At 37.4% G+C, this 15464-nt stretch overlaps 1 protein-coding gene across 1 annotated transcript in view; it reads right to left on the minus strand.

Moving 5' to 3' along the window:
• Nucleotides 1-7590: 7590 nt before the first annotated feature.
• The window catches only part of LOC133525027 (transient receptor potential protein), a 68547-nt gene continuing 60673 nt past the window's right edge, over nucleotides 7591-15464 (minus strand). Inside the window, exons 16-21 of the mRNA XM_061861222.1 lie at nucleotides 14664-14886; nucleotides 12963-13128; nucleotides 12565-12725; nucleotides 11889-12068; nucleotides 11014-11115; nucleotides 7591-10871 (exon numbers count right to left, since the gene is read on the minus strand). Coding sequence (XP_061717206.1) covers nucleotides 10372-10871; nucleotides 11014-11115; nucleotides 11889-12068; nucleotides 12565-12725; nucleotides 12963-13128; nucleotides 14664-14886 — 1332 coding nt within the window. The 3' untranslated portion in view covers nucleotides 7591-10371. The remainder of the gene's footprint in view (nucleotides 10872-11013; nucleotides 11116-11888; nucleotides 12069-12564; nucleotides 12726-12962; nucleotides 13129-14663; nucleotides 14887-15464) is intronic.

Consider the following 15464-nt stretch of genomic DNA (forward strand, 5'->3'; position numbering starts at 1 on the left):
ATGCCGCCTCTGCATGAAGCTGATCTGATGATGGCCATGCGAACTATGTTATAAAGCAATGCAAACTATTTGTGTTTGTGGTTTTTAGAATTGTCTCGATGAGTAGTAGTTGCCCGTGATAAGAAAAGTACGAGTACAGTCAGCGACAACAGCAACTTATTTCTTAGTTACTTAATTTTGAAGTGCCAACAACTGCTTTTATATAATCTAGCAAATAGGTTTCAGTTTTCTTATCACTTCCGTAAAAAATCTTAATGTTTATTTAGGCTATTATTTTTTCTCGCTTTTTAATAGGTCAGTTTATTAAACTTGTTAAGTTATTTTGATATATTATAAACTAATAGGCGATTGGCCATAGTCACACGTGATGGAAAGTGAAGCCAGGGGCTAAAATGGAGCTCACCCGTTCAGTAGTAGTCTATTTCCTCTAGCGATAGATGTTAGCACAGTTAGCCAAGAAAGTGGTTTACCACTTTTCGACTCTATTACTTGACATGCCTCTATTGTCAAGGCGTTATAGTGCGTGTTCAGATTTTTTTGAGCACCTCGGCCGCTTTCATATATCTGATGGCGATTGTATTTATGTCACATTGAACTGAGCTTATTCATGGATGTAAATATAATATTTACCTGAGACAGGTTAATGCTTCTTATCAGGAGGTTGTTGACATCAAAAACAAATCTGCCGAATCATTGCCATTAACACGGAGCATACTTTACGGAAGAGTATTCAAAAGGCAGTTGTCACTTTTAATTAAGACCTTCTAGTATACAACTTAAGGTTTATTTTTGAGTAGTCTTATGAAGGAATTTAATGCCTTATATATTATTATTTGTAAAAGTGTCGTGAACTTTAGGCCGCGTAGGCAATGTGTACTGTCACTGTCGTATTAATATGGAAGAGTGATAGAGAGAGATGAGTACGCTTTGCTACGGAGCGTGATTGGCACGTTGGCTAAGCACCCAGGTGTAATAGCAGGTAAGGTACTATTATAGTACCAAGTTTTCAAGGCTCTGTGTGTGACCCTGGTTTTCATAAACCTTTGCATCCTTTAAAGTGAAAGAACTTAGTTTAGGTACTCAAATAGTCTGTGCCTAGACTAGATCTCTTTTAATATATTATTCAATATCATTCCAATGCTTCAATTTGAGATATTTAATATAAACTATTCATATGTCACAAAAACATCAGTATTTATTGTATTTTTATATTACTCTGAATAGTTTCAATCATCTGTTCAACAACCCTTAACGTAATTGCTTGCTGATTTCAAATTATTTGCAATTCGGAAAGTGGATATCGTTAATAAGTAATTGCATTACTTTTAATTTATATAAATATTGATTTGTGCGGTAATCCCAGTGAGTGCTCAGTGAGCAACATTTTAAGGGTAAAAAAATTAAATTAACTTTTTTGCAGAATCATTACATCAATTTGAAATATTTTGACAAATGAAAATAGATCAGATATTGTCTGTAGGTGTTTTTAGGGTTCTGTAGTTTATTATGGCATTATGTTACAGCTACAGTCAAGTGTATAATTATTAAATTATTAAGTTCCTCAAAAATATGTCCTAGTTTTTATGTCGACGAATTAAGAGCTACGGGACATATTTTTGAGTAACGACAGTTTTACACTTGACTGTACCTACTTACTTACTGTATGGTGACAGTACTTACACATCATTTAAGTACCTATACGATACACGTAGGTGTGAATTTATGAGCATAATTTTGTTAAAATAGCCTGTAGTTCTTTAGCAATCATATTATACAAGTATTTACGAGGTGACAATATTGATCTGTTATTGAAAAGTTAAACAAATGTGACTGCGGCCGGCAAAACGTCCCACTTTGTCGCTTGCCATAAGAACGCCATTTCAGGTTATTCGTATAAAGATGCAAGCAAATCTCGTCCTTATGGCAAGCAACAAAGTGGGACGTTTTGCCGGCTGCGGTCACAAATAATGCTTAAGAAATAAAGAACTATTTTTATTGAAATAAAATTATATTTTTAACAATATCTATCGCTAAATAAGAAATATTTTTGTATGTTCTAGTCATTATCTCATTGATATTTTATAGGTTAATATTTTTAACACTGCCGTCCTGTTTTAGAAAAGCCTATAATCTTTTCTTCTTTACTTAAAACATTGATTTGTGCGCTATAATAGGTATGTGGTTTGATTGTGTTCTATCTTTAATAATAATATGTTTACAGTGAAACCTGGTTAATTGGGACCTGGATAAACGGGAAATCTCAATAATTGCAACCCAAGGTCCCGGTCCCTTGGGACCAAAAGGCCTCTATTGAAATTATGGTACCTCTTTATTATTGTTTTGTTTAGAACTTAACGAACTGTTTCATAGCAGTGACAGACTCCATAATTGATTTCTAATATTTCTATTAATATGTATCAACCAATCACGAGATTAACTATTACGGAATTAGCTAATGTATCTTGACGTGTGTACATTGTAATGTACTTAGTTGAGGTATTTGTATCCAAATATACAGGAATCGGCAATGGATGACTGCTCGTGTTTCCGGGGCTTCAAATGTGCTTATTGCGAGAAATTTCCAAAAAAGCAAATATCTCGGAAAATTCAGGAAATATTCGGTAAAAAACTTTCATTTTAGAAATGAAAAGTTTTCATTTCTATACACAAAAAATTTAAGTATTCGAAATTTTGATTTTGAAGTGGAAATTTCGCAATTTTGTATCCTTTCCGACGTCACAGCGAACTTAATATAAAGGAAAGTAATTACCCATATACCTTATGAAATAATTGCGAATATTAGATTTCTTGTTATGGCCCCCACGTTTTGGTGAAAACCTGTATTTTTTTCGGGCACAATGTGCATGAAATTACACTTATTTCAATAATATACCTACTTGTTGCATAAATAGTTTTTTTAAAGATGGTTGGCAGCCCGAATAACATTTTTGTATTATTATTAGCATTAGCAAATATTTAATCAGCGAGGTATGTGCAGAGTTTTTTATGTTAACGAAATACAGTATCGATTCAAGACTAAGGTTGAACAAAATTGTTGGGATTCGTGCTTACAATCTTCGGATATTTATAATATTTGATTCGTACCGTGAAATTGGGACGAAACAAGAATATTCACCCCTTAACCCTTTCCACTCGGTCAGATTCGTGAGGGTCGACTGCAAGTTAAATGTCAATTTTAACACATTGTCACTCTCAATATTTCGATTAAAAAGGGTTTATATATGGAAGGTAGAGGCAAGGAACAGAATCTCCATAGGCAGAACTGTGCAAAAGTGTCCAGCTGTCAGCTATAATAGTTCCAAACCTCTCCAGAGTAGCGCTATAGTAGCTAAGAACCTAGGCGTTATTGACGGAGCGAAGTGCGCTGTCTATCATTTGATTTTTTTCTCAAGTATTCTAGGTATTATAGCGCCACCTATTTATAGTTTTTTATCGGACACTTTTTAGTATATGGAGATTCTGTTCCTTGCTTCTACCTTCCATAGGTTTATGCTAAATCTAAAACTTTTGTGTACGTAGAAGTGGGTTAGATACTGACTCTTCTGGTCAGGACAATGTTCGTAGCGCTACGCTAGTAGCCGATCCCAGCGTTTTCCCGCTTTGTAGAGAAAAGCGACTACCAACAGAGAACCTACCGAGCGGGTTCCCGGCACTCAATGTGTTAATTAAGTGTTAAATGTCCAATATAAAGCAAATCCCTAAATGACTCAACAATTTAGTCCGTGACTATCTATAAACAAACTTGACAAAGATTAATGTACTCAAAGGCGAATTTATCAGAAGACATATTGTTCATCAATTATAAAGCCATATTTTAAATATTTCCTTTTCTCGCTGCCTCGTTTCTCTACAGTCCTTAAATGACGAAATACCTTCCTTTTGATCCACGGCGCCATAACAATTTCCGCAATACTCTTCAACGAATTCCGGTTACTTTAACGATTTTACTTGGTTTCGATTACTGTATGTGTAATGGTATTATAATGCAGGTTTTTGATTAAATTGACTCCATAAAATAAATAAATATTTTGCGGAAATTTCATTACCCTCTTCTTAAAAATATGCGAGATCTAAACAGTTGTTATTGATGCTCTAAAAAACTCAACACGGCATTAGTGCCCTGAGCAGCTATTGCTTTATTACTTTAAAAATATGTTCTTGGTGATCAAGCGAGGCGCACGGGCGGGTGATGTCAAAATGAGATAAAATTAATATCAATTTGTACATTCGAATCGGCCTCCTCGAGTGTAAGCCAGCTTCACATTCACATCTAAATGATGTACCTATCGTAACAATTTAACTATGTAATCAGCTTGCACAGAACAGTTTTAACCCATATAGGTAAGTAGTAAGGCAATTTGCAGATTTCCTAATTGATGCGATTTGTCATACATACGATAAAACTGCGAATACCAAGTGCACGTGCACAGTTAAATCGCTACTTAAAATACTTATGGTCAGATCAAGCTAAGTTGGCAGCGATTTTGATAGCCCAGCCTAAGCAAGTGCTAAGTAAACGTCATAATGTCATAGATGTTTGACGTTTAAAATAACACTTGCACTGTCTGGGATTACAAAATCGCTGCTAACTTATCTTGGTCTGGCTTTACGTAAGTTACTAAAATCGTTAACCAAAAGATATCTGAATAGGCATTGACTTATCGAATTGGCGTCGAATACGCGGATAATAAATGGCGCGAGCAGAGTGCGTAGTTTCAGAGCGTCAAATTCATGACTAATGTGAATGTCTGATAGACCCTCTTGTCGGCCTTCGTTCGTTATTCCATGACGATTCGGTGTCGGTGTCGGTTTCACATCGTTACTCATGACGTAACAGATAAAATAAGTTGTACCTACGTTAATATACCTGAAGGTACCAAGATTGTTTGATTGATCCTTTTTGTCAAGGATTGTATTATATAAGTCTAAGCGTAAGACCTGAGCGGACGCTCGAAGCGGAGCGTTCGGCGGGGCGTGCAGTGTGGTGTCTGGCGCACATGTGATGTAAGCAGCGTGCAGTAAGGCCGCTCCTATACGTTTTCATTTGTTTAAAATGCACGCCGCACGCCCCGCCCCGCAGCACGCCCAACTCGAGCGTCCACTCAGGCCTTACACTAACACAAATTCGTGCTTCGAATTAGACAGCTAATACCGCATAATACACGGAGCTGTATAGTGCCCGGTAACTCTGGTTGTCAAAAGCTGATTTTTAGCAGTTTAGTCACGCAAAATGGTGTACAGCGCCACCTTATTTATCTATAAAACTCGAGTCAGTATTGTTTTTTCTTTCAATGAACTCAATCTTAAGGGCATTCGCTAGCTCGCGCGGGTGCACGTACGCGGGTGCCAAGTCATTGTAGGTAAAATCCAGCGTCAGCGTCCGCGCTAGTTAGCGTTGCTCGTACTACTTATTTTTCGTTAACCCGTTTACCCGCTCCGCGCAATCGCGCCAGCTGGCGGACGCCCTGAAGCTGATTTTTGGCAGTATTTTTTCTTCTCTTAGTCAATTCAACCTTAAATGGTGTTAGGTTAAATTTAAACTCATACTTTTTATTTACAGTTCTAGGAATTTCAGTGTCTGTTCTCGAATATTAATCTTATCTATTTAACCAGTTGCAAAAGTACACAGATTGCTAACTTTAAACATTTGTCACTGTGTATACTTACCATCAAAGTGAGAAACAACCCAAAGCTTTGAAGTACATTGCGTCTTTTTACGTCACTCTTTTAGTGCTACATGCAATAAAAGGGTTAAACGTTGTACTTGGTGTATTTGCTATTTCTGCATATTTATAAATTTCTTGCTTATTATTAGTTTTCTGTATAGAGTTAATAATTTGTCATTAAAGATATATGTATTTTTATATAAGTACTTATCGATTGCAGTTGGAATGGAGGGGAGGGTTGATCCTAGTAATAAAAATTGGAAACTGAATTTTGTACCACATTGTAATACGGATTTGAATAAAAATGTAATCAATTATTACGTTGTATTATTTTGGTCACTTTGCTACATTTATACATTATACCTACTTATGCTCGTCACTACTCCTAGACCTACTCATAGTGAGTAAGCTTGCCAGTGCTCAACGTGGGTGCGGAGTCTTGGGGCCGGCAAGGCGCATGTAACTCGTCTGAAGTTGCAGGCGCACATAGGCTACAGAGACTGCTTACTATCAGGTGGGCTGTATACTTGTATGCCACCGACGTAGTATAATAAAAAGATGGCCCAAAATAAGTTTCCAAAAAAAAAAATAGGAATAGTATTCTTAGAATCTTCTTCCTCGCGTTGTCCCGGCATTTTGCCACGGCTCATGGGAGCCTGGGGTCCGCTTGACAACTAATCCCAAGATTTGGCGTAGGCACTAATTTTTACGAAAGCGACTGCCATCTGCCCTTCCAACCCAGAGGGTAAACTAGGCCTTGTTGGGATTAGTCCGGTTTCCTCACGATGTTTTCCTTCACCGAAAAGCGACTGGTAAATATCAAATGATATTTCGTACATAAGTTCCGAAAAACTCATTGGTATGAGCCGGGGTTTGAACCCGCGACCTCCGGTTTGCAAGTCGCACGCTCTTACCGCTAGGCCACCAGCGCTAGAAATAGTATTCTTAGAATAAATTTTACAAGTGGAAAAATTACTGCCCTGGTTTAGACTTGAACTCACGGCCTCTGGATCGATACTCCAGCGCTCTGCCATCTGAGCTACCAAGACCTCATCCATAGGCAGCAAATTTACCCACCATATGAGTGTAGGGGACTCATACGCAGACGTTTAACAGATTTACGTATTCAGAAGATTAACGTATTTTTGATTTTCGTGTTTCGCAGTCTGCAGACGGATTTTTGAATTTCGATCGCTCGATATCGTGTTCTCCGTTTTATACTATCTCCAATACTAGGCATTACATTCTACGAATAGAATTGATAACGAGTGGTTAATACCACTCGATTCCCAATTAATATCGCTCCTTTTTTAAACAAGCATTTCGCCGTTTTACACAGATTTTGAAGTGATTTTAAAAACATCGTTCTAAAAAAATGTAAAAAAACGACTATAAATTAGGCCGAAAGTATGATGATTGTAATAATAATATATTGCATCTGATTAATCAGCATTCACAAACTAAAACTAACCTAATGTAGTTAGCTACCAAAAAGGTAAAATAAATAAATTAGATTTGTAATGTTTAAAAAAAACTTCTGACTTCATTTTCAAAATTGTTCAGACAGACAGACAGCGATGCGATTGATCCCATAAGGGTTCTTAATTTACCTTTTGAGATAACCACAAAAATGAAGAAAATTTGCCTTTGTAAAAATTAATACCTTTTATACCCAAATTCAGACAGTAATTATTCCGACTACGGCCCGATTCGAACTTTAAGATACATCAAATATTAGGTCTAGATACGATATGGATTGGACATATCAGTGTCAAAAGTAACGTTTTTTCAAACAAAACCGTAATTTCTCAATTGAAACTTGAAATATGTATTTTGAAAAATGTCCCTTAATGGCGATAAAAGTTGTATTTTACTGGGAATTAAGTAAATTGAAACATGCCGGTGGCAAACATAAAACAAATGTTTTATTTCATTCACTTAGAGTAACTCTTATCATTAAATTATTATATTAACAAACTCAATAAAATATAAATATTGTGGCTCTGTATCAGTTATAAAATAAATAAGCACATAATGTATGTTTTCTTAATAAAAGGCAATAAAATACAAGCTGTAGCAAAAGAGTGGAGATCCATTTAAAGGCATATTAGGAAAATGTAGAAGAAAATTTTTTTGACGAGAAAAAAAACTATAGGGCAGGTCTGTCTAAGTCGGCCAATCATTATTCGCGACAAAACACTTTTATAATGAGAATACAATACCAAATATGCCCTTAAACGGATTTCCACTATTTTTGTTACACCTTGTATTTAATTGTTTTGTGGCAGAGTAAATGTTTGTTCGTCTCACAGTCGACGTAAAGATGTTTACATTTTTCGCCTTATTAGATCGTTTCACATTTTCCGATCCGATAAGGCACTATAACGACACAAGCTTCACCGATACACCGATATTAAAGGCACTATGTAAAGAAGAGCACTATAATGCGTCCGCACCGTACAAAAGACAGAGGACTGTCATGCAGTGGCGGGGCAAGACCAAAATCTGGTATGGGCACGGTACATTTAGCGAGGCCCTCTGCTGGCGCAAGAAATAACACCCAGTTATGATGATGATGTCCTCCCAGACGTATCCGTCGACGGCGACATCCTGACAAGTTATTTTTATTTTTATTAATATTGTTTTTAAATATCATTTATTAACTATTACGCGCATGGGCGCGAGCGTGACTTGCAAATCCAAATTTAGTTCTGAAAGTTCGGCTGCACGGAGCACAGTAGAGCTGTCCAGATGAGTTGTATGTATAGTTGTAGGAGGGCTTGGGCCGAGTTTTTCGGAGCTGACGTTTGGCGTCAAGATCTTCAAGCCAGTTATATGTAGGTTGAGGCTCGGAGTCCCTCAGACCGCGAGGCCGTAGGCGGTGGCCCACGTCGCCCACGCCTAGCGTCGCCTCTGCTGTCATGTAAACTCACCCGTTCCACTTGCATCGCCTTTGTCGCTCACCAATTACGTGCTGTCTGAGTTTTCTGGGCTATAACCGCGAAAATCGAAGTTCATCAATTGGGGGCATTTTTCTGTGTCATTCAATTACGTCTCAGTAAGAGTAAAACAGAAAGATCCCCGCAATTTGCGAATTTCGGTTTTCGCGGTCGGCCTTTGGTCTAGCTTGTTAACATGGATAGAGTATAAATAGTCCTACATACATAATGTCGGGCCGCGGGGTGTACACCTACAGCCCACATATACGTATACAAACAAAAATGATCGGTCCGACGGCCGCCCAGATGTCTAAAATTATCGGAAATGCAAATCCGATATCGGACGTCGGGTGGCCTCTATGCGAAAAACAGATGCTAGAGAGTGCCCCGAGGCATGTGTCCACCTTTTTAATTATTATTTTTTATACAGATTTCTTAAATGAAATACATTTTACTGCTATCAGTGCTATCCGATTTCCGATATCGGACCGGACAGTGTGAAAACGCGCTTCCCGGGTAGCTGAGGTACAAAACTACACAAATTGACTATATCCCACAGTAAGCTCAATAAGGCGTGTTGTGTGTACTTAGACAACGATATATATAATATATAAATACTTAAATACATAGCCCATAACTCAGGCACAAATACTCGTGCTCATCACACAAATAAATGGATAATATCAGGATTTTAACCTGGAACCATCGGCTTCATTGGCAGGTTCGCTACCCATTAGCCCAGACACAGGCCCTCAACATATACGTATATATTAATTTGTCACAAATGGAAGGTATTTTTCTAGATATACTTACAATAAAATATGGAAACTGACCCTGCGATTTTTACCCTCTAAATCGAGTTTGATATCCAAAATGTTGTTTTATTTTATAGATATTACAGAGTTATGTACAACGAAATTGGGTTTAAATTACATTCAGAATTCTCTCAGCTGCATTTTAATGAACTTATACTTGCGTTAAAAAGATATGGGAAAACTGGCGCTATTACAATATGTTACGATTTGGGTACATTTTTCTGGGAATTTTAAGAAGTAAAAAAGTAGAAACAAAGTAATGTTCAAATCAGAAAATTAAGCTTATTTTTTGATGTCTACAGGATATAGTATAAACTTTAACTCATAATAAAAAGTTTTTGACCGGTATTTGATGAAATTGGAGATATTCAACGGATATTATACCCATAGTTCATAAAGTGACTTTTGCCTTATGAACTCACGTCTTTTCCTTATCACAATTCCTACCTTCCTTCTTTAACTTTTAATGGTAATATTAAGAGCGTATACATAGGTATTTCAGCTGTAAGTAGTTTTTTTGTAGAATTATTAACAATTATAAGATATGTTTAATTGATATTGTCGGTAGTAGTAGTAAACTTAACTTTTACTTAAGTGTTTAATTCTAATAATTCTATAAATTGATCGGGATAGTTGAAAGTACTATGTAGTCAGCCTAAATAAACGCTACGTAATCAAATTGAATAATTGTTTATTGACATTATACATAAATTTGGCGATTTTCTAGATTTCATGTAAAATCCATACATTTTATTTGGAATTAATACCGCAATTTTCAAAGCGGCAAAGTTTAATTGCAATTGCAACTATACATATATATCTAAATTCGATTCGAGTGCATTACACACAATACTTTCAATACTTAAATCTAATTATTGCTATGTCAATAAGGCATTTCTCACTAATACGTCACTAGTAATAACCTAAGAACTAAAGCCAACCGGACACAATTTTGCCCGTGATCTTCGATTTTCCTTTGTCAGTTTTCATCATGGAAGGCGACGGTGACGGAGTTAGCGAAGGACTGACTCTGGAAGATCTTGGACTTGTTAAGGAAGACCTAGATTTTTCCTTTGATGTCTCAGTTACCATACTGACTTGTGGTTCAGGGGTAGGTGTTACCCTGGAAGTTCCATCTTGATGTTGACCTTCGAGTGTCGCAGCAGATAGAATTTGCTCTTGTGAGCGCACGCTCGGTGTCGGCGTGATAGGTTTTTCTAGAGCTTTATCTTCTTCTTTAGTGATGAAGAGGCTTTTAGATGGTGATTCAGGTTCATCTATTTGGATAACGTGGTCTTTCTTTGTGTCAAGCTGTGCTGGCGATGGCAGTCGCTTGTTGCTGACAGGGTCGAAGTCTGGAGTACAGGGTTCTGAAGGCTCTTGAGAGGACGATTTGAGAGGCCTCGTTTGTTCAGAGCCGCCTTCCGATTCTGTATTAGATAAATTAAAATATGCTTAACGATATTTCGTACAATAAATAGTAGGATCATGGAAACATGGTATATAACTTTTGTTGTTGTCACCATCAATTTAATTGAACTTTAGACATTGAACATGAAATGAATTAGGTACCTTTGGTTTCGGTCTCAATGTCAGCTGCTACTTTCATTTCATTGTCTTTTAATCCTTCGTCATCTGAAATTTCTGGAATCGGACTGCTTCGGAACGATCGAGCTGAAAAATATTAAAAAAATGTTTAACAATTCAGGTAATCACTATTATTTGTTCGGCGTATTAACGCGTATGTACAGCGCGCATAAGCGCATATTATAACCATAACTGTTAGAGCAAGACTTTAAATTGTCGGAATGCTTTAAAAATTAATTCCTAATCATTCAGATGTTCATGTCTCTCGCAGTGAGGCGTATTCTCATCTGAGAATCTAATTTCATTTAAGCTTATTTCCACTGTTCCTATACTATCACTGCACCTTAACACCTTTAAACAACATCGAACGTGAAGTTCCCTTTGTTTCTAGACTCATAGATAGACGTGATTCACAGCTTTACCGTACCGGGTGTTTCTTCGGAAGCTCGAACTCCTCATTTATAGTATGAATTTTCTTTAATGTTTTTTTCGGGCTCTGTCCCTAATCTATTAAACAAAGCTTTTGTTTCTTTTATGCGAGCGGTCTTCAGCACATACCAAAGCAAAAATGTCGTTTAAAAAGCAACTATCGTGATAGTGTTGAGGTTCAGGGAACAATCAGCCACCATTATGCGTGTTATCTCCGAATGGGTTGTTTCATGAATTTGAACCATATAAATAGAATGGTAAATTTGCTTTTCAAACGGGCTTGTTCCCGTTACTTATGTCGGGTTTATTAGCCCTCATTAGCCTACAAAAATCATGTGAGATAATTCATACTAAACCAGGCCTTCATTTCCTTTGGGCTTGTGGCATCTTTTTCTTGCTATGATGTTTCTAGATCTACGAATGTTACTCACCGCTTCGCCGCACCGGGTCTTTCTTCGGTGATTCAAATACCTCGTCTACCAAACCTTCGTCTGTCTCGGACTCGCGCCCTTCGTTCCTCGCGGTGAAATCGGCCTTGATCTTGTTCCTCATAAACTTCGCGTACGCCACGCGCGTTGTGGGCGTGACGCCTGACAGCTTCGGGTTGTATTCTGAAAGAGGAGGTGGAAGGTTCTAAAGAATAGGAGACGTACGTAATATTCAGAGGACTTTGTTGTGTTGTGGCGGTGGCTTTAGTGGAATTGCCACAGTGCCATTCAGGTTATTACAAATAATTAAGTTAGTCATCACAAATTTTAGCCCTGGCTAGTATCGATGATAATGATGGAACTTACGTACTTTACATATCACACTCGTAGTATACATCATCATCATTATCATTACGTTCATACTTTCAAAGTACAAGTTCTTCTTGAGTGAACGAAAACATGAGTAAACTGGACGTACATATCCCAATCTCAATACCAATAAAACATGGTCACAACATGGTCATAGTAAACAATACGGTCTGAGTAGGAAGCTCAAATAGTAGTCGTTTATGTAAAATATGCCTATGCCAATTTTAAGGATGACATTGCTCGGTCTACTTGAGACCGCAATTCGGTAAAGCTTTAAGTTGAAAGAAAAAAATGTCACATAGTTCTTTACCCAGGAGCTTCTCTGGATCCATGGTCCTAGCCTGCACGTTGTCGAGGATGTGAGCGCGCAGCGACTGGCGGCTACGACGAGTCATGGCCTCTTCGGTTGTACCGATAGGATCGCGCTTGCCCGTGTTGGTGCGCACTAGGGCGTTCCAGTCGCGCTTCTTGCTGTTAATAAAAACAAAAATACAGTAGAAAGTTTATTAAGCGCATGGTAACACGCAAACCCGTCAAGAAGGTCTAAAGACTTGCAATGAATTGATAATCGTGTAATGTTGGAGTTATTATGTCAAATTTTCAACAGTCAATCTATAGCAGTTACAAAGATGTATTTTTTTTATGGTCGGTATTACCAAGCCCGTATCTTCGTATAGGTACTAAAAATAATATATTACAGACACTTACCTATCAGTGCTGCCTCTCCTTCCAATGGCTTTAGCGATTTGGCTGAACACGTCTTTAGGCTTATTGTCCTTGGCTGACAGCACATCCTTGATGATACCTTCCACTATACCGATTTGGAAATCTTTAAGAATTCGCCGCTCCATGACTTTGCCTTTCTTACCAGCCACTGCAAAAGAAAAGGTCCCCATGAACTTTAGTGTTTTCTTTTTTTTTTGTTAAAATAGACAAAATGAAAGACTGTATACAAATACATGCCACCACAGTTGGAGTCGTTCGCTCAAAGCATCCGTATGCGCAACTAGAACACTCGGTCCTATACCCGGAAAAAAGAAGATCAAAAGATGTGCAAACAGCAGTGGATTCATATTCAAAGACGTCCGAAAAAAAAATAGGTACAGGATCACTCTTGTACAAACCAGTGAAAAGGATACAAAAAACGTGCAAATAGTCGTGATTTCAAACTTCAAAGTAAAATGTTTAACAGTAAAACATCTAAATAATCTGTTGATATTATTAACATCTTACAAACTGAAGGTTTTCAACTCCAAAGACATCTAAAAAATCAAGAAAAATCAGACAGAAAAAAAAACACGCAAAAGTCAGTCGTGTCTATCAACACCAAGGACTTGTGAAAACCACTTTTAAATAACAAAATATCCTCACAACCTGCATGGTGACCTCCATGGAGATCCTGGGCGTCGTCATGCCGGTGTTGTGCAGGATGTCGATGAGCTCGTATCTGTCAGACCATGACGTTATCGGTGACGCCGGTCTCATCTACTTATTCTCTAAGCAGCTCACTCGACTTACCTGTCCTCGCGTAATCAAGAATACACAGCTTGAACTATCTATACCCTTGGAAGTAAGAATAACAATAAAGTGTATTTTTACTTAAAGTGTAGACAGAACGGCGACAGAACACGAAAATATGATTAATGTAGAAACTGTTGTCTTCAAAGCCTATGGAGAATCTGAATCACTCTTATACAAGAAAAAACACCAAAAATGTGCATTCAAAAATTGAAAGGCGTCTAAAAAATACTAAGTCACTCTAGGAAACTGAAAAGTGCAAAAGTTGGTACGTATATGACTTTCAACTTCAAAGATTTGTGAAGACCACTTTTATTATAAAATATCTGAATAAGGACAGAAAGATTGCGAATAAAGTGCAAATAGTCGTGACCAAATACAAGAACTTGTGAAAACAACTCTTAATTAATAAAGTATCCTTACAACCTTTACTAGTGACATCCTAAATGGTGATCCTGGGCGCCACAACATCCTTGGTGACGCCGGTCTCATTTGCTTATTTTCTATCTCACTCAAACTCAATTGTCCTCGCGTAACTAATGAGAATACAGCCAGAACTAGTTATATAGGACGCAAGAATTTTAAGAGGATGCTTAAAACGTATAAGTAATAAACGTAAACGTAATAAGTCAACATTGCATGACTTTTGATTTTTGAAGGATAATATGGGTAACAATGTTATTTTATGTTGTTTGATGCATTTTGCAAACAGAACTCTCTTGTACAAGAAAAAGACAGAAGAAAAGGTATCAGTGGTTCACAACTTCAAAGCTAGGTGTCTCAAGAAAAACCGACAGAAGGAAACTAAAAAAATTGCAAATAGACTTGAAAAACTCCAAAGACGTGTGAAGATTCCACTCTTAAATAACAAAATATCTGAACAACCTTTACCAGTGGCGTCCTGCATGGTAATCCTGGGTGTCTTCATGCCGTTGTTGTGCAGGATGTCGATGAGCTCGTAGCGTAGCGTGGAGATGTCCTGTCGGATCTCCATGACGTCGTCCTCGGTGACGCCAGTTTCGTCACGCGCGCGCTGCTCAGCGGTGACGTAGCGGCGCACGAGCACGCGCATGACGGACTCGTGCTGTTGGCGCGCTTTCTCGCGTGATTTGTTCTGATGGTGTGGGTTTAGATTAATGATAAAGAACAAAAAAGGCTTCAAAAACAGCTTGGTCGTATAAAACAGATGGGTTGGACTTTATATTATACACTTTTTGAATTTCTTCGCCGATGTATGATTAAGGCCTAATTCACTAAAATAAATAGGCTCCCATTATTTGACTCTATGACGTAACATGTAACAAAAATATATCCACCCACATACATACATACATAGATTTCTAGAATATTTTTGGCTCTAATACCGAAGTCAGGTAAAAATAGCTTTCTTTCAATCTTAAGTTGGGTCAACTTGAATGAAATGGTTCTATAATTAAATTTACTTTTCTATTATTTATTATTATTTGATCTTATCAAAAATAATTCATTTTAACAAGGCGTGGGTGATATTGCAAAAATTACTCGTACTTTTCTGAGTCAATTCAATTTGAGTTCAAACATGGATTTGAAACTACACAAAAGAAAATCATTGTTTGACAAAAACATCCGGTATGGTCTGACTATATAAAGATATACATTATTTTTAAGGATAAAATTATGACAAACTACGAACGTCTAAAGAATAATACATTC

The sequence above is a fragment of the Cydia pomonella genome, chromosome 14 (genome assembly GCF_033807575.1).
Source record: "Cydia pomonella isolate Wapato2018A chromosome 14, ilCydPomo1, whole genome shotgun sequence".
Classification (NCBI taxonomy): domain Eukaryota; kingdom Metazoa; phylum Arthropoda; class Insecta; order Lepidoptera; family Tortricidae; genus Cydia; species Cydia pomonella.